At 33.6% G+C, this 21285-nt stretch overlaps 2 protein-coding genes across 2 annotated transcripts; both read right to left on the bottom strand.

Moving 5' to 3' along the window:
- Window positions 1-3327: 3327 nt before the first annotated feature.
- LOC145569033 (uncharacterized) lies at window positions 3328-11988 on the bottom strand. Its single transcript, XM_081628408.1, has 6 exons — window positions 11467-11988; window positions 8366-9355; window positions 7878-8069; window positions 7595-7749; window positions 6918-7028; window positions 3328-4017 (listed from the first exon to the last, which is right to left on the bottom strand). Exons 1-6 carry the CDS (start codon window positions 11665-11667, stop codon window positions 3966-3968), a joined length of 1701 nt encoding a protein of 566 aa, XP_081484534.1. The 5' UTR covers window positions 11668-11988; the 3' UTR covers window positions 3328-3965.
- Window positions 11989-17408: 5420 nt separating this feature from the next.
- LOC145569032 (protein FAR1-RELATED SEQUENCE 4-like) lies at window positions 17409-20949 on the bottom strand. Its single transcript, XM_081628407.1, has 2 exons — window positions 18315-20949; window positions 17409-17832 (listed from the first exon to the last, which is right to left on the bottom strand). Exons 1-2 carry the CDS (start codon window positions 19205-19207, stop codon window positions 17658-17660), a joined length of 1068 nt encoding a protein of 355 aa, XP_081484533.1. The 5' UTR covers window positions 19208-20949; the 3' UTR covers window positions 17409-17657.
- Between the last annotated feature and the right edge of the window lie 336 nt (window positions 20950-21285).

The raw sequence follows: 21285 nt of genomic DNA, 5'->3' as shown, positions 1-21285 counted from the left end.
TAATGATTTTGATGATATTATTCAAATGAAATAGATATACTCATATACTGTAAGCACACCATGATGATCCAATTATCATCCAATAATCAAAAACTTATGTGAACCAAAGAAAGAAGTTATCCTTGACTGTTTGTCTTTTTAGCCTATAATTTCAATGAACCTAGTGGCTGGTACACTTTATAGACGAGTTATTTGGCTCACCCAACAAACTTATTGAAATATGCAAAATTAAAACATTAATTAGCAAAGTTTTTCCAAGCGATAAAAAATATAGTGTGTAATTTGTTTTCATTCTCAATGGAGGTCAAACCTCATCTTACATGGTATATTCTTATTAAAGATAAATTACATCATAATAGTCTGACAGTATGTATTACTATATAAGAAGTTATTATGGCAAAAATCTAGGAACGGTTACAATCACATTTAAAATATCATCTTAATATATAGTAAACAATAATAATAATTAAGAACCATTATCAATAATTTAATCAAGTAGGAAGCCCGCGATCATACATACTAAACTGATAAAATACGACTCTACAAGCATACTAGGCATCTTAGCAATCTATGTAATACTATAGACATGTTGATTTATAGACATAATATTGATAGTATAATGTTAAATAAATCACTAAGTATAAGTTTTTGTATTTTTTCATCATGAAAATCACGGCCACAATTTAAAGTTATATAGGCATAGAATACTTGGGGAGGTCAAGCCCTATTATTCTCTAAAAATCTCTAATGATCCTAATTAACCACTTAAAAATACACCACAATCTTTCATAATAATATCTTTATAATATTTATTAATTTGATATTATCCTAATATATAACAACAAAGTCATATAATCCTAAACGTTTAGGGTCAAGGAAAAAAAAAATAATAATCATGAATAATGAGACATAGTAGACGAAAATGGTTCAATGAGGATATAAAATATAACAGATGCCTAACTTTAGTAATATAATTAGCAAATCAATCTGGTACATACTCATATCCAAGATAAATTATGGCAACAACAAAAGCGTAGTAGGCTCACTATTGGAATGAAAAGCAAATCAAAACAAACAATCACAACATACAAAACTTAAACTACTATACTATATTAAAGAATCTCCATAAGCCAACAGCAAACTCAAAGTTGATAGAAGTTTCATACTTTTTGCCTAGAAAATTGACAGATCTATAATTTTATTGTATGCGTACCTCTTGATCTTATGAATCGATAATACTACGTACCTTTTGATGATTCAGATCAAGTCTCCAAGAGACCAAGAGCAATGGCGCTGATAACGTGTTATAAAATTAGAGAGAAAGAGGAGAAAATAAGGAAGTGAATAAATATATATTTCATCCTGAATGATGTGGGAGTACATGTATATATACATGTGATGCAATTAGGGTTTTCTTGTAGAATAATAAACCTATGTATATCTAGAACATCCTAGAATTATCAGAAGGGTATAATGGGCATCCACCAAATACATATATTATATAACAAACTTTTGTGAATATTAATGACATGGAGTAAATTTAAAAGGACAACCCAAAAAAAAAAAATTGAGCAAATAAAAGGGGATTGGGTACTTCGTCCCCTAGTTCAACGCAAATTTTTAGCTGGTCGCGCTGCCTGGTCCCGTACTAAAAAAATGAACATTTGCTAGAAACAAAATGAACATTTTCTAGAAAAAAAAAATTGAATATTTAGTAATTGAACATTGCAATATATAAAAATGAACATTTATAATATAAGAATAAAATAAAGAGACTATAAAACTGAAAAAAAGATTGTACATCTATATTATATAGTTGAACATTTCAATTATTAATAAAAATACCCAACAAAAATTAAAGGAAACCCCATAAACCAAACAAACCCAAAAACCAAAAAATTGCTTCAATTTCAACAAGAGAAAAAAGGTAAAATCAATAATATATTATTCCTAATTTCAACATGGCGAGGCAGTGCGATTTTCGCGAGGCGAGTATGAGCCTTAGCTTGAATGATTGGGAGAGTTTGTGAGCATAAATTGGCGAAGTTAGGTGGTTGAAAGAGTTGTTGTGAGGAAGAAGAAGAAGAAGAAGCTAAAGTGGGATTGAAGAATGAGAGTGGTGCTGAGGTAGAGGCAGCCAAAATAAAAGGAAAATGACCATATTATTTTGTTGCTTATTCTTCAACATTTTTGTAAGCTTCAAGTGAAATACCTTAATTTGTTCAATTCTCTTAAATGAATATCTTGCAATTTGCTAAAGTATATGGTTTAATATCAATTAAATAAATCAACAATATGTTATTTTAATAATGTACAAAATGCTAATGTTAATTGAACACTCTTTACTATAAAAACGAATATTTTATACAACTGAATAAACACAAAAATTTGTATTAATTAAAAAAGAAAATGAACATTTATTTTATAAGAATGAACATCGTACGACATGAAAGTGAACATTTATTTTATACAAATGAACATCATACTGCATGAAAATGAACATTTAATTACAAAGAAATACAAAATTATTATAAAATATGTTAGTTAAAAAATATTCATTTTTATTAGGGTAAATGTTCATTTTGAATGAGGGACCAGTCAACTCTAACTGGTCTCGAGACCAAATATTAACAATTGCTAATTCAATGATACACATCTCGCATGGGCATTAAGATAACTTGGAGGTCCATAAGTCGACACTCCATGAATAGGTTACTACAATAATTACAAGTTCTTTCATGTGAGATTAATTGCAACACTTTTCTTTTTTGTCTGTTTCTGATTAATTATAACATTTCTTTATTTGGTAAAAGTCTACTATTATTTCATTATTTCTCTCCACTAATCTCACTTTCACTACTATTTCTTATATTATTTCTCTTTCCCATCTTCAAATAATACTCATACCAACCGTACTTTATAGTATTGTAAAATCCTCACTATGGTTCTCATTTTCACACTATGTTTTGCCTTACCAAGCTAAGTGTTATGATTAATCAGAAATGGAGGGAGCATGAGAAAAAAAAAAAAAAAAAAAAAAAAGGACGATTTCTAGTTCTAAGATCCCAAACATGAACTTAATATTGTATGTTTCTGATTAATTGCAACACTTTTCTTTTTTGTCCATTTCTGATTAATTATAACACTTCTTTATTTGGTAAAAGTCTACTATTATTTCATTATTTCTCTCCACTAATCTCACTTTCACTACTATTGCTTATACTATCTCTTTCCCATTATCAAATAATACTCATACCAACCGTACTTTATAGTATTGTAAAATCCTCACTATGGTTCTCATTTTCACACTATGTTTTGCCTTACCAAGCTAAGTGTTATGATTAATCAGAAATGGAGGGAGCATGAGAAAAAAAAAAAAAAAAGGACGATTTCTCGTTCTAAGATCCCAAACATGAACTTAATATTGTCTGTCACCATTAAAATTAGTCTGATTAGCTCTATACAGCTTAAAACATAATTACTCGATGAAAAGAATGGCTTAAATAACTGGAATGGGATATTACACTTAACAGTTAATGGATACAGGTTGAATCAGCTCCTGATTGCACAATATTCACAAGGCTATCCAACCGAAATAAAGCAAATAGACTTGAGCTATATGTAACATACAACACCCACGTACACTCATGACAGTTGAAAAAATTCAGGAAATGGTTTGGAAATGGTGCATTGATCTCCTGTCCAATGTCATGCCACACTATCTTGCTGTATTCTCTTGCTGATCTTTATGGGCAGAAATTAGATATCAACCACTTCATAATGTTACAACAACTTGACAATCAAATCTTCACTCGAGTGACCAGCATCAGAAGGTCAAGGGAACAAAAGCCTAAGCAGGAAAATCACAAATCTCCCGAGAGCATCACAGGCTTCACCAAACAATTTATATTTTTGTACACTCTCCTAGTAAACACAATGCTAACAGCCGCCTCCACTCTCAACAGCTACTGCGTCGAATCGGATTTGCAAATGTCTCCACGACAAAGCGGACATACCCTGAGCAACAAGGAATATAGACGGGTAAGGATGTGAGCATCCAAAAAAAAAAAAGCATATTTTAAAAAGGAACAATCTAACACACAATAAGAGCAGCGACCATTTTGTGATGATAGGTGTTAAAGCGAGCAGCTTGGGACTTGTAAGAGGTAGTACATGGAACAGATTAACCACATCAACAGGGTTGACAGCTGACTAATGAGATTATAAGAAAAATTATTTTTCTAAACATTGCCACTTCTCTCCATTAATTCATCTATAATTCACTCATCATCTACCACACCACGTCAGTGAAAGGTTTTCCACTGTTAAAGCTGCTACTATCCATGATTATCATGATATGATTAGTAATCATCGAATCCACTCCGTCAATACATTTTTACGGAATCACAGGAACAATCTGCTCCAGTCCACTGTCTTCATAAATTTATGCAAAGCCGCTCTGACCAACACTCCAACCAGATATATCAATCTATTACAAATCTTTGACTGGACAGGCCCACTTAATTACATCAGTGAGCCAATTATTGGACTATATTATGAGAGTTAGTATAGCAATTCAAATTTGGAACAAAAAATATTCAGGTGCAAGCCTCCAAGACAAGTAATCCTCACATGTGACAAGAAACTAATAAAACAGAGCATTTTCAAATCTTGAGAGAATCATGACTGAATGTAATTATAAAATTAAAGGTTTCACATTCTTACTTATTTTAAAATTTCTAATGCATAATGCAGCCACATTTGTTGTGTCATTAACTGGTTTTTCTACAGTCAACTAAATTATTTTGAAGAACCTTTGGAAAAAATCCCATCGCTCCCCGTTTGGTTCATAATATATTGCAGATATTTTGAACGTTCACCAGATACAAGCCAAATAGAAGAATTTTGGATGTTAAGATTGTTAACAGATACAAGCCAAATTGATTCACAGCATCTAAACACAACTTTTATAGATGGCATAGATATAGAGCATCCCCTTGACTTGCATACACTCCCCCTTGTTCTAGACATTTTTAGAAACCAAGCATTACCCTTCAGTTCAAAAACCCAGTGTCAGCTCAAGGGTAGAGGGTGGTACAGCAATGTGATTTTCATGGGTTTATGCCAGTCTGTGGCCTGATCTTGCACAGTTTATACCGGTAACAGGTTCACTCTGGGCAAGTAAACGAAGCTAGCCTTACCTTCCTCTTTTTCTCTACTGCGCCTCTTTTACTTCTTCCTTATTCTCTGTCTTACCCAAAAACTGTGACATACATATTTTAAGCTTCTCATTACCTACAAAAGTCCACCTTTTTCAGTACTCCTTGAGCTACATTTTTCAGTATTCTTCATCTTTTCTAAATTAAGCAGCCCCGTAGAAGAATAGTGATGGAGAAGTATCATGGCATTCTCTTAATATTTGAAAAAGGTTATCTTAAAACACAGTCGATACCAACTATGAGTAGCCTAGTTATTCAGGACTTGGGCTCAGATTTGTGTAAACAAACCATACAAACACACATATGGTCTGTATAATATCAGTTCATCATACTTGTATAAATATTCCCAACCACAGTAAGGGATGCCATGGCATGATGTTTGATAAAGATTAGAGATTATGACATAAATCAGTGCCTAGTATAAATTGGAATAAAAACTACAACAGTCCCTTACAAGTTAACACCTTCCATTTAGGGATGTCCTAAAAGGAAATAAAGTATTCTTATAGTAAATCTTCTTCTATTTCTCTAAGATTGGGCCCATACACCCACTTTTTCCCCTGAATATTTTCACTCTCATTAATCTCCGTTTAAAAAGTAGACGGTCATCTGCTCCAATTATTTATTAACAAGTTCAGCATTTGCACATTACTTTTATTTCAAATTATTGAAGTCATACAAGGTCCAGATTTTATTCCTCCCCTTGCACCTTCCAAAATCTTAAGATTCTTAACTAACTCTCACCACTCCCTCCCTCACCAAACCCCAAAGGCTAAATTAACCCCGCTCTCCCTTGACACACATCATCATCAAGATGGCCTGTCGAAGTCATTGACAATACCACAAACCACATAGAGCATTTAATCTACTCCAAAAAGCCACTTTCAAAATGATCAGCCCTTAACACTATTCTCTTTACTTTAATCACCTGCACAATCTCCCCTTTTGTGCTCTTTGCTCAATACCCTAATGTTTTACCGGCAACTGCAAGTGCCCAATGGTGAACAGGGAACTCCCTGTCCCAGTTCCTCACTGGTAATGATCCAAAGTCGTGATCACGCTCAGCCACACTCGAAGGATATTAGACAATTTAAAGAGCATTTGACATGTGCAATCAAGGATCACAAAAATTCAAAAGTCAACAATAATGAATATATGATTTATAAGTCTAAATTAGATTTTCCTTGGAGCACAAACCTACCACTGCTAGATAAGAATAAAAATTAATTGCCGGCAATTTATAAAAGGACAGCATACCTACATAATCTTCCTTTTGAACCCCTCAAAAATATGTCTTCCCGTGTAACACATGAAATTAGTTAAAAAGGAATAGGACCGCATCACATTGCCTTTATAATCAGACGCATCGTAGTTTTTTGTATGCATAACATGTTCATGCTATTGTCTACATGTGCAGCAAAATTTAGTCTTGTATGGTGCAGCTTTAGCAGGTTAAAAAATCTTGGCCTGAACAAGCTCATATTCATCAATGTACTAAATTCAATTGTAATCTACTGGTTGAATCTTATGGTTTGATTTTTTTTTCCCTAAAGCCCCCACTTAGAACAAGATCACCAAAAATACTGCAATCTCAGATGCGGCAGGCTTGGCCACTTTACAATTCAAACATCAATAATCCTGTTTTAGAATTTTATAAATATGAACAAGGGGCAAAGATAAGAATAAACATAGATTTACCTATGAATTTCCTTCAGCCACTTGTCAACACACTTCTTATGAAACTCATGATGACAGGGCAATATTCGCATGTCATCGCCTTCCTCGTACTCCAAAAGGCATATGTAACATCTGTTGAGGCAGTCAAAACTTCAAAATTAGATTATCCTATTGCCACAAACATGTTGAACTAGTTGAGATAGAACACATAAAGCATAGTAGCATACTGAAGGACAAGGTATATATTTTATTAAAAAAAAAAAAAAAAAACCAACCCTCAAAACCGAATCCTACAAGTAAATTAGCCTAGACTTCTACCGTAATAAAATTATGGTAGATGTAAAACGTTGGCACATTGCCTAACATAGATTTTAAAAAATAAATAATTAAAGATGCATACAAAAATAAAACCACAGGAGTGCAAGTAAAATAAGGACAAAACAACTATGTTGCACACAACTGTTTCCCTGCACAAAACTGTTTCCCCACATTGCCTAGAAGGGCTACAACTACTATAAAAAATAATTTGAACTGGCTCTATCATCTACTATAAGTTTAATTATACCCAAAAAAGTTCGTAATTGTGAGCCAAAGTGGAAACATGGTTAAATGGATTAACAAAAGCAGCAGTGCAAAATTTTCTACACCATACAAGGTGGGTTATCAATCATTCTCCTTCAAATAGGATTCAGACTTACTGTGCAACCTCCTCGCTCTGAATTTTTGTTGACTTAGTGTATGCTTTTACAGGTAAGGATTCTACAACTTCGTTTGGTGCTGGAACTGATCCAATCGAAGATACAGAAGGTCGGGAGGATAACACCACTGATTGCTGGTGAATTTCATCCAGAACCTAGTTAATTAAGTACAAAGTATTAAACAATCAACTGATTCTAAAATGGCAATTGAGAAAGAATAATAAATGGGATCCATTGCTCCACAGAGGCACAAAAGAATGGAAGTGAAACAGCTTAACAATACCTCAAACAGAGCCTCGGCTAGCATAACAATTCTCGATATACTAGCTCGAGCACCATCATTATTTGAATTAGAATCTCTGGTACTGATGCGACAAGAACAACGACCAGTACGATGCTGCCCTGACAGAATACAATACCTTTCATGCCCTGATAGATTCTCAAAACGACTACCCAAACGCTGAAGAGCCCGTACCTGAAAATGTTTACATCATTAGAAGGTGGATTAAAAAAAAAAACAAGCTAATTGACTTGACATTTTTGAATGATAATTTATACCTATCCCTAAACCATATTCCAGTTGGATCATACACAACATACAGAAAACTAGAATCTAACAATAGACATGAAAAATAATTAGAAGCTAAGTTCTATAATAGCACAACATAAAGTTTATTTAGCCAAGATATTTTATAAGTGGAAAAGCTAGGTAGTTGAAAGGTAAGCGAGCAGTTTTATTAATCGCCATCTAGCAATAGAATATAAACAGACCTGAGACCTAATTCTTCTTCTCCGCTCCAAGAAATTAGATCTATGCTCCAGTGAATCATGATGCCTGCCTTCACTAAGGTTTGATATCTCAACATCATTATTTTGGCTCACAAAATAGGAGTTAGGCATGTTAGGCAACGGATATGGAGAAGACACCAGAGAGTTAACAGGATTTCCATCAGAAGCAGTTCCTCTCTCCTGTGGCAAAGGAGAAAGAGTCAAGTCTGAAAATGATGATCTTCGTAGAACTCTATCACGGAGCCTTCCCACACTTAAAGTTCTACTAAATCGAACATTGCGATCTGCTGGTTCTCGTGCACCGTTTCGACGCTCCCCTATTCTCCTGTTCAAACCCTCCACATCTATATGACTTTCAAGAGAAGGTAAATGGACATCTGGCCTAATTCTCTCACTATCATCATCCACCAGATCTTGTGCAGAAATGACCTCATCATCTTGCAAAGAGCCAGACAAAATAGGATTTTCAGGGTGCCGAACTAGATTTATAGAAGAATCACCATGAGATCCGACCGAGGTACTGGTGAATAGAGAATTCAGATTGCTATTATGTTGACTCGCATTACTGTTAATTAAGCGGCGGGGAAAACCTCCTTGCAGATGAAGGTCTTCTTCACCACTTGAAATGGCGAAGCTTGTGGGAGAAGAAGGATAAGCCCTTGATGAGCCTACACTGGCAGCTCTGCTCAGTCGAAAACTAACACTACCAGGAACAAAACTGAAGCGAGATAAAAATCGGCTCGAATGATTCAAAGATTGGCCAGAGAAAGCTTGCGATGAACTTCCATCAGCCCTGCTGCCGGCTCCAATCGCATGATCCCATTCACCAAGCTCAATATTAGAAGATACACAGGGCATGTTATCAGGCCCGTCAACTTTAGATGTTTGGTAGCACTGAACTTTCACTTCATCAGACTCTGGTTCAAGTCGCGGCAAACTTGTCCGACTAGCTTCACCATTATGATCTATAACCTGTAGGTACAATCATTGCATAAGCTGAATGCATCTAAAAAAGTGACATGAGAGCTATATTCAGACTTGGCATTAACAGTCCACAAAGTATGATTATGATATATGGCTTCTCCAACTATAAACATTTGGGAGGCAGGACAATCAATTGAACCAATACCTCATTATTTGAATATTTAAACTTGTCATTCCAAATAAAAATAACACATATTTTCCAACAGCAGCTCAAAGCCTCAAAGATGTAAGTTCTTATCTAGAACTACATGTTAGAATGGTTTCAGTGATCAGACTGGATCACATGCAAATTACTGTTGAGCATCTTGCGACACTCCAAAGGAAATGTAAGGCCCTTCTAAGTGTATTAGTAAGTTGTCATTTTCTTAAAGGAAATACTTTGAGACATTCAGGTACACTAAACATTAAGGATTGAAAGGTTGAACTGCGAAGTCGCAACAAGGAGTTGCACATTCTCTCAATAAATGTCAGTATACCTATTAGTTACATGTTAAACCTGATTTTAGTCTAGTAATCCCTACATTTCACATCAATAACACTATCAAGTGAATCATCATAATCACACATTTTGAAAGTCTAAGTCTGAATATCCATGGATGTTAGAAAACCTTACAAGTAAGCTTGATCAGTGAAAATTCATATCAACATTTGTGAGACCTTTAACAATAGGGGATAGTTGGATACTCAAAGAGTACTATGCATCTCCAATACCTTCTCTGCCATTTCACACCTAACTTGAAGTCCCAACAATCACATTGCACAAATCTTATTGAAATCCTTCCCACAGACTTGGTGACTTGAAAAAGTTAAAATTTATAATAAATTTCTTATTAAAATGCTTTCCTAAGGAATTTAAACATGCTTGTACAGAATTTGATCTTGTGACCTCGAGTTTATACAGTAAAGTGTTCAACACTAAACCAAGCAATATAATGAGAAGGCATCACCCAAACCTACAAACTAGTTTTTTTATAAAAAGATAAATTGCAACATTACAATTTCTACCTGTAATTTCAGACTTTCAGTTCATTGATATATACTTGCCCCTGTCCACAAAGATGATAAGGATTTCTAAAATATTCGGAACAAACTTGAATATACAGGATGTGATCACCACAATGTACACACTTTGCATAAAAAGTGTACGAAGGGTCGCCTTGGCAAAGGAATAATTCGTCAGAGTTCACTTCATATTCATACTAACAGATATTATGTTACAGTTTGACAACCTATACAACTACATCACCAATGATGATGTCTATAGATCAAGAAAAGAACATGATCCTCTGTAAAAGTGACTCAAATGAGTAACAGGAACATATAAAGACAATTAGTCAATATCGAAACCAGAAACTCCAAATTATAAATGGTCATTTAGCAGCTGTGATACTACATTTATCAACATAGCCCTCATGTGAAGACGGATTCAGGCAACAGGCCCTTAGGAGAGGTGAGGAATTAACATACTAACACCATAGAGGATACTAAGAACCAACACTATAATTCAGCTACTTCTTACTATTAAACTCCATTTTCCCAATAGAAAGCTTATATTATAAAGCAATTCTCTTCTGAAACATTTTGGGGAAGGTGGGTGGGGGGACCTCATATAGTGCTCAATAATATCATAATCTATAATTGGATTCACCTTTAAACTTTTATATTTTGTGGGGCGCAACACTATCCTTTCAAGAATGAATCCATCATAAAGGTCAGATATACTACTCCTTCCTCCCAAACATAACAATGTCTTCCACCTTAATGAGTTGCAACTATTAACATCGAAACGATAAGCATCCATCCTGTCTATCAAACCCGAAACAACCCCCCCTTAAACATCATTGCTCATCCTACCTCTTGCACACCAAAACCAATAAAAACACAAAATCATTACAAAAATACACTACATTTTCAGCAACAATGTGTCAAAGACAGCACAACGCACATCAAATTCCAAATATACCACAACTTTAATAATCAATTACACATTACATTCACATAAACCAATATTCAAATTCAAAAATATAAAATAAAGAACCATAAAATTAAAACCCCTAAAATATAAATATGATTAAGTGCTAACAATGAAAAATAATCACCTGATCATCATCATTATCATTATCGTCATCATCGCTTTCATAAGCTCTTGACGACGATCCAAGACAAGGAGAACTAAAAACTCCTCGATTTTTACCCCTTCTCCTACCACCAACCACCGCCGATGAAAACGACGAAGTAGAAGAAGCAGAAGACGCAACACTACCCTCACTACGACGCGTTTTACTACTCCCGGATCCCATCTTCCTCCTCTTTCCCCCAAATTCACCAATCACAACAACATTATAATACAAAAAAACCCTAATCGCCGAAAACAACACCCCACATTATGAAATCAAAATCAAATGGTTACCCACTTCAGATCTACCAAGAATAATCAATAATCAATTATTCAACATAATTCCAATTAAATAAAAGGTTTGCTTGAATTCTGGGTCAGTTCAAATAATAGTAATAATGTAGTAGGAGAGAGAAAGAGAAAGAGGAGAGAGAGTGAAAGTAACTGAAAGCGTGAAAAGGAGAGAAATGAAGCTTTTAAGAAAAGAACATGGCGTTTTTGTTGATGTTAGTGATTATGCCCTATTTTTAGGGCGGATATTTCGATTAAACTGTATTTTGTGCTTGGGTTTTGATGGGGTTGGTTTTATGTCTGCACAAATATTATCATGGGGTCCATGTCCATTTCTTGCTCCCCCTAGTGTCTTTGCTCTTGTTGTAATGTAATCCCAATTTTTATTTATTGTTTTTCTCTTTTTAATTTAGGTGTAACTAGTATAATACCCGTGTGATGCACGGTTTAAAAATCAAAATTTTAATCTCATAGGAAAAAAAAATATAATTCAATTAGTAAAAATAGACTTATTTACATTAACAAATTAATTATTAAAATGCTATTCACTGACAAATATGGTCAATGGAAAAATTAAGGAATGTGATATGAATATTTTTTATGTTATTTGCATTTCTTTTATTTGATTCCCTTTTATTTTTTAAATTGTTATTTTATTAATTGAAAATGAATAAATTATGTTTAATACAAGAAAAGTCGTTTCCTATCTCCCGTAGAGCGATTCAAAACTAAAATTTAATTGTTGTATTAATCGATTCAGTAGCTAACAACCTAATATCTATTTTACCAATTACAATCACCAAATCTGTAGACATAATAATAACCTTATATCTTATACTTGTATATATTTTCCTAAGCATTGTGCAAAAATTCATCACATAATAGTCGTACAACCAACAATTGATTGAATATACAACACAAATATACACTATAGACAAATGAAATCAATAAAGATGTTTAAGCATGATAATTAATAGATTTCTTTCCCGTCAAAAAAAAAAAAATTAATAGATTTCTTTATTTAATCTTACCTTGCAAGTATCCACGCTATTTGTAACATATTACTTTTCATAAGATATTTTATACTTAATAACTTATTTACCTTACTTAAAATTTTATTTTTGATTTTATATATATCTTTATGAAATAGTGTACTTAGGATAGTCCTTATTTTTTTTGTTAGAAAATTATCTTAGGTTTTAAGATATCCAAGATCTTGTTTTCAAAAAAAAAAAAAAATAAATAAAAATAATAATAATAAAATCCTAGATTTTTTTTGTACATAATATTTTGTATTAAATATTACTATTTTTTTTTGGATCTATTACATAACTTTATACAAATTACCATACATGATGTCATTTTGATATTTTTTTTTATACTAAGATTCTTTTGATCCTTAAAGCAACTCCAATGGTTATAGCTAGGGACTTGCTTACAATTTTCAAAAGTCTCTAGTTACTAGCTTGACCATTGGAGCTAAAAATTACAATTAGCTTGGCCAAGCAAATTAGCTTGCCGAAGCTAATTTGCTTGAGAAAAAAGTTTTCAAAATTTTTGGAGATTAATATATTAAAATAATTAAATTTATAAAGCTAATTGAGAAAGTCAAGCTTATTTAATTAACAAGCTAGTAGCTAACCATTGGGGTACAAAATAGCTACAAAGTAAATTAGCTAAAAATCATATGTGGCATGACAAGCTAATTTAACAATTAGCTTACCATTGGAGATGATCTTATGTAACTTTTATTATCTATAGATACTAAGATTTTTTTTGATAATTTCCATACTTTATTACCTTGCATGTGCATATGTATAGAATATTTTGAAAATTTTCAAACCTTTTTTATATTATATTGTATGGATGACGTAGTTTGTAGAACAAGATACTTAAAATATTTCATTTTTTATTGAATAATCCCTCTGTTTCATACTAATTGCAAAACTTTAATTGATAAACATGCTAATGTTCAACTTTAACCATTAACATTTGTAATTATATTATTAAGAAATACAAAAGATTAAGATTAATAAAATGAAAATATAAATAAATTCCAATCCAAATATATATATATATATATATATATATATATATATATATATATATATATTATTTGGTAAAAAGTATGGTTAAAGTTAGCATATGAATAATGAAAAAGTCAAAGTGTTGTAGTTATAATTTTATTTTTAGGGCGGATATTTCAATTAAACTGTATTTTGTGTTTGGGTTTTGATGGGGTTGGTTTAATGTCTGCACAAATATTATCATGGGGTCCATGTCTTTTTCTTGCTCCCCCTAATGTCTTTGCTCTTGTCCTAATGTAATCCCAATTTTTATTTATTGTTTTTTTCTTTTTAATTTAGGTGTAATGAAATTGAAGAATTTTTAAATTGAAATGTTCAATTATGGTGTCTTGATTTGATTATTTTTGATAGAATTAGAAAAAGTTTGTTTTGCGCTGTTAAAAAGAAACTAATCAATTTTGACAGGGCTACACGCAATTCTCATTTCCGTTGACATGGGCACACGCAAATTTCATGAAATTGTTGTCAATGTAACACATACTCTGTATTATCTTCAACAAGGAAGTCAAGAGGAGTTCTCCAACACTTGTTCATGTGGACAACATTAGCTAAATTCAAAGCATCACACTCCAACTCAGCTTGATGAAAGACATACTATTCTGCCAAGCTGTGGCAAACATCCACATAAATCTCACTAAGAAGAAGGAAAAAAATATCATCTTGTATGTATTTAACAAATAAACAGTAATCCAAACTTGTTGCATAGTTGATCAATTGAAAATTAAACTACACTATAATTGATGCATGCTTACTATTACATAACCCACATTGTGCATCATTGGAAACGTGTATGTCTCTCAGCAAGCCTTACCAGTGTTGTTGAGGATTTACTAAGTTTCAAGGAGAACCAATATTACTTTCATACATCGTGTCTAACTCCAGTAAGATGCATCTCTTGAGCACGAACAAGATCCAATTAGCCAAACCAATAACCCATTTAGTCATATAAATAAACGCTATCTAGGAATGGTTACCAATATCCCATATCAATCAATGTTGATTATTATAAAGTTGTCTATTACTAACTTATCGTAAAATTTTCAATGCATAACTTCGCCAATGGCCTTAGAAACACCTAAAATATTGGTTCAATGCATAAGTGGTTGATGCTTTTAGCATTTCGCAAAGACATCGTTGTCTCGATCTCTTTAAAATCAAAGGCACCAATTCTTACAAACCAGTGCCTTTAATGCCCTTTTTCACTATTTCCCTTAAATGCATTCATACACTTATATATACAAACTTAGATATAAAGTTCCATTAGTAATGCTTGTCATATTCAATTAAAGAACTTCAATTCATTCAGCCGAGACTATAAATAAACCAAATAAAAAACAGTTATAAGGATTACAATCCAAATTTTGAGGTATTTTCACTAACTTTACAACTTGAAAATAGCCCACAAAGAAAAAGTCGTACTGAACCTTTTGGATTATTTGAAATACAAAGTGATCCATTTCAATTCAAATGAGTTTTTCACTTTTGTTACACTTTACATAAATTCAAATATGGGCACAATAGTTTAAATAAACAAATGACGAAAGTTTTCAATTGATCTAAGGCTCATTTTGCATTAGGATAAAGAGAAAATCAAAAGTTAAGCCTATTCGAGCAATGGGGATCTTGGGCCACTATACTAAAATGATTATAGAGTAGATCAAATTAGCTTTTATCTCTATCTATGTGACAACTTATATTTAGCCCACAAATGGATATACATAGATCATCATGGAGAGTCACTGCATATAATTGGGTACATATCTTGAGGGCACGCTACGCTTTTTGTAGAGACATATTGGCCGAAAGAGTAGGTGAGTAATTTGGAGAGTCATGTACCAACTTACTAGATTTATATTTCAAGATGCCAAAGCCCAATAGACTTGCTTCAAGAGTTATGGAGCATATGTGAATCACTAAATGTAGCACGAATGCATGATGTTAGCATAATCTAAAGTGTCAGGCAGTCTGTTAAAAGATTGACTCATCGGTCAGATTCAAGTGGTGCTCCACTACACCCGTTAACCATCCACCCACATATATAACATATATAAATGTCAGGTTTTTGTTCATCTTAAAATAAAAAAAAATAAAAACAAAATACAAATTGTACTCCTAATTCACTAGTTAATCACCCAATGCTCCTTTTTCAAACATGGATGCGAAAATTGTGGGTGATGAATTAAGCGTGTGTTAGACGTGAAGCAGATGGAGTGATGGATGGGTGCACGTGAAGTTTCACATGATTTAATTCATGTGAAGTCTTTTTTACGTTGTTTGTTTGTTTTAGCCGTATATAACTTGTCTAAATTAATTTTTTTTTAAGAACATCACTTCTCTTAATGTTTATGTGTAATTTTACCGTACTTATATATCATATCATATATAACTAGTATATTTAGCTAAACTTTTAGCCAGGTCATGAGAAAGCGACACTTGGAGTTTCAACTTTTCACCAAGTGTCCTCCAAGTGTCGCGACACGTAGGCAACAATTAATATTAGTTTGACATGTAGCTTAGAATAAGAAATTAGATAGATTTTATAAGATAAAAAAAAAGTTAGTTTAGAGTTCTATTTTCGATAAAAATTGAATAGCTTTTAGGATAAAATGGTTTGTTTAAATTTTATTTTCGATAAAATTCCTATATTTCATATATATAAATATATATTATATAATAAATTACGATAAATATCTTATAAATTCTTTAACTTCTCACCATGTCGTACATGATAAATAAGCATTAATGTGACACATTGATATGTATAGTAGTCAACGAAATATAATTTTAGACGAAATAAAATCAAAATAAGAAAAAAGCAGTATAGGTTACTAAGCTAAATATGACTAGTAGATTGGCAATATGGTGAAGGATATTGGAATACTTGGTTACGAAAAATTTCAGGCAAAAAGGAGGTTTCATACAAAGAAGATTTTTAATTTAAAGGAATGTTGAGTTTATTTAAGCAAAGGTGTATATAATCTGTGAGTTGGGAGAAGCTACATACGTTGCAATGGTACTAATAGTATAAAGTTCACAACCGATGGTTATATTGCATTTCATAAATTTTTTTAAAGAAGTTGCGGTTATTATTAAATTAAAAGAAATACCATCCAATAACACAAAATTAGGTGCAACTCCAAACTTATTTCTTCTAGTTGCTCTGGTCATGCTATTTGCATCACTTTCAAAAGCTACTAGATAACCCAAACACTTTCTCATCAAAACCACTCACAACTTTATGATGAGCGGGTAGTACTATTATTTATTTTATATAAGAATGATTGTCAAGTGATTATTATTCCATCAGTAAAAAATTTGAATAACATTGTGTGTCAAAATATCCTAAATCAAATACTTCCTCCATTTCATATTAGTTGACGGGTTTCATTTTGGCCCTATTAAGGAGGAGTGATAGAGAAAAGCAAAAGACCCATATACCTTTACCCAACCTTATCCTACCTACCCTTCTCCTTGCCCAAGTAACTGAACCAATGACCAAGGCCCACCACCGTACCACCCCAAGCTTTCGTTGTCTAACCTACCGCCACCGCCACCACCGCTATCAACTTCGGCTACACAACTCCGGTCGTGTTGATGCTCACTTTCTTTCTCCTCCAGACTTCCTCGTGTTTGGCGTTCTCCTAGGTGAAGCTACTGGAAATACATCTACTCCCACTCCTTGTACTCACAGTGGCGCTCCACCTCCGCCACAACTAGATCGAAAGCCACCGAGTCATGGTGGTGGCATCATAAATCGAATTCTTAGACAATCAAGGTGCTCAGACAAAGTTTAATTTCAGGCAACGTGAGTGAAAGCACTTATATTTACCTTATTCGACAACAATTCTAAAAGCCATTCATTTTCTCTAAGTTGGTATTGCTTAATACACGCACACCACCGGCTCTCAAATTCCTCCACAGTAAAGCTTTCATATATGAGAGCCTTCAGAGGACTTTTGAAGTCATTGTACCTAACAATAGTACCACATAACAAATCATACCATGATAATAGGCTGTATAGCTATGTGCAAAACACATCATGTAACAAACTTAGACAACATACATGACTACATATGCCTAATAGGGAGCTAAAAATTGATTAAATATGAACCAAATGATGAAATTAAATAGGCAGAATAAATGTTGAAACTAACTTGGCAACCAAATTATAGTACATTATGTCCATAAAGTAAACAGAACCCACTCTGCCATTGTGAGCTATTGAATATTATGTCCATACAGTACACACTCATGTCAGACATATGAAACCAATCTGTCAATTTCACAGTTGGATATTATGGCCATAAAATACAGAATAAGGACATACTTAGTAAACAGACCATAGCTTATGCAGTAGCAACATAAAGTACTACATATGAGTCATTTCCATAACAACACATGCTGCTAATACTTGAATTTGCATAAAGAAAACAATAGCAAAGAAATCACTTACAACTTGCATTTGCCAAGCTTCTCCGGAAACTTCTTCATAATGTGCCATATGCACCACCTATGTCGAGATGAGGGCATAATTTCAGCAAGTGGTTTCCTCATTGAAGTTGCTTGGTCGGTAATAATACCTAATGGCAGACGGTTCCTCATACATGATAGCCATTGTTTGAAGACCCAAGCGTAGGTTTCACAAGTCTCATGCGACACAAGGCCAAGGGCACACCCCAATAGAATTGACTGTCCTTGATGATTGACGCCGACAAAGTTTGCAAAAGGGAGCTCGTACTTGTTTGTCAAATACGTCGTATCAAAGCATACAACGTCCCCAAAGTGCTCGTAAGTAGTCCGGCTCCTTGCATCCACCCAAAGCACATCCTTAAGCCGACCTTGTTCATCTAGACGATGAGCATGGTAAAAGTTTTGGTTGTCAGCTTGCATCTTTTCAAAATACCTCATCATAGCTACAGCGTCCCCACCCTCCATTTTCAATCTCCTCTCCTTGTACACCTCATGTTGCAAATCCTTTACATTAGGAAATTTGTCCTTTTCATGGGATAAGCACCCATGAATTTGAGAAATAGGAACACCCTCCTCGTAATAGTGGAAAAGCCTTTTACAAACCGATGAAATGTAATGCTTCATTCGATATTCTTTCACTAGATTTGCCTTGCTAGGGGTGGGGTTATATTCGGTATGTTCAAGGTGCACAGATCTTACCACCCACTCACCTTTGCCATTAATACTAGAGTTAATATTTACTTCACATTGATACTTTTTCGATTTTCGGTTGCCTTGTTTCAGCTCATATTGCCTTATCAGACCATTAACATTGCCCACGGTTCCTCCAACATCCATGGCCTTCGCCCTCTTCTTTGCCTCCCTTTGCGCCCTCATATCAGGCGTACCCCAGCATTCACACCTCCACGTAGTGGCCCTACACTATCTGGTTTTGGTATTATATGCACTTGAGGCCCTACTTACACCAAAACCATGTTGTTGTCGTGCATATTGTTTAAAGTAGGCCTCAATATCCCACCATCTTTTGAATACCATACCCTACTCCGGTGGATCTACTACATTGTTTTGTTGACATAACAGTTTCCACAGTGTGCACAGTATGGATAATCTGGAGTGGGGAATTATACACCTGAGAACCACAAGGAATTACCCGTGGGGAATTTGGAGGCAATTGCATTCCCATACTCTTCACAGCATCCATATAACCAAACACACCAAATTACTCCATATATTACGTAAGACTGACAACCTTAGCACTAGCACTCCCAAAAAACCCAAAACAACATCAAAATTCAAATACAAAGAAATAGAACAAGTACGATGTAACCAATTTACTCAGTTCATTCAACATTCTAATCACTGTAAGCAAAATTACAAATAATGATGAGCAGTTCTACTAAATATACTCCAAATTGAATCACTTTTCCAGAATAACGTACAAACAAAATAATTCTAAACATAACAAATCAAACTACAATCAAACTATGAAAGCATAAAAAATCAAACAAATATGAATCACACGCAACAAAATATGAGCCAAGCATTTTGGATTTTTCTTTCACTCAGGAAATGTTCACAAGAGGAATTCTAATTACAAAAATTACAAGAATAATATGGAAGCAAGACCTATCACCTGGTAGGATAACTTTATTCATCTAGCACGGAAGCACGCAAATATATATATTGTAACATATATATGAAAGCAAGAACTATCAACTGGTAGGAGAGCTTTATTCATCTAGCAAGGAAGCATGCAAATAAAATTTGGCACTCACAGAAAGGCAAGCTCTCATAGTCTCAACCATCTACACCTATATACAGAAAACTAACTAGTATCATTAGTTTTCCATACTGACCATGATCAAATTGTTCAACCAAGACACTGATATTTGGATAGTGAAATTCAATTGTGAGAGGATTCCTGGTCTTCTATGGAATCTTGACATTCCACAGATAATAAGAACAGAAAAAGGACACAGAGTAATATATGAAATACTAAGAAAATTCTCAAATCAAATACCCTGCTCCTAAGTCACTAAAACAATATAAAGATGGATTGTCTTAGCTCTTACAATCTCACCAAAATTTTCACCCAACCTTCAATCTTTACCATCTTTAGAATTCAATCTAATGCAATAATTACACAAAGAGAACAAACCCTCTCTAAATAAGAAATGAAAATTAGAGGATTTTTTGAAGAAACTAACATTTGATAATAACTTATTACCACACTTTTTTTGTCTCCATTGTTTGTAGCAACATACACACCTAGACGTTCTTGGTATCCTTCCCCGCCTTACACCCCTTTTCCTAGTTCTTGTAACCAAAACAACTAGTGTAATTAAAAATAACGTAAAATACGTCAAATGGTGATCCTCCTACCACTAAGCTTGGTTCCTAGAAAAATCAGAATTCTGAACTTAACAAATCAAACTACCTAATTATAATCTAATTTCAATCAGTACACATTAGTCTAGAAACAAATATGAATCACACGCAAAAATCGAATTTGGAAACAATTATCTACAAAACTCAAAAACCGAAAACAAAAATCGAATTCGGAAACAATTATCTACAAAACTCAAAAACCGAAAACATACCTCAAAGGAAACAGCTATCGGCAGTTGCGCAATAGAATTTGACAGATCTAGCAACCTCCGATTGACAGATCTAGCAACTAGCGCTTGATAGATCTAGCAAGCTTGAATGGACTTTATGGACAGATCTATCGAGTTTCTTTTTTGTTTCTCTCTCTTAACGAAGATGAGAAGATAATTTTAGACGGGGGTAAAAGCTTAGTTCAACTTGAGTTACCGTGGTTAAGCAGTGATGGAGCAAAGAATAACTCAACTTCATGGATAGATCTATCGAGTTTATGCAAGTTGGCATAATGTTAGAACTTTTGTATAATAAACTATTGTTTATTGTCAAGGCACGGACTTCGCAGCTATTTT

The sequence above is a fragment of the Chenopodium album genome, chromosome 11, assembly GCF_948465745.1.
Source record: "Chenopodium album chromosome 11, dcCheAlbu1.1, whole genome shotgun sequence".
Lineage (NCBI taxonomy): Eukaryota > Viridiplantae > Streptophyta > Magnoliopsida > Caryophyllales > Amaranthaceae > Chenopodium > Chenopodium album.
Note: the sequence above shows the minus strand (reverse complement) of the source record. Positions and strands in the feature narration are given on the sequence as shown.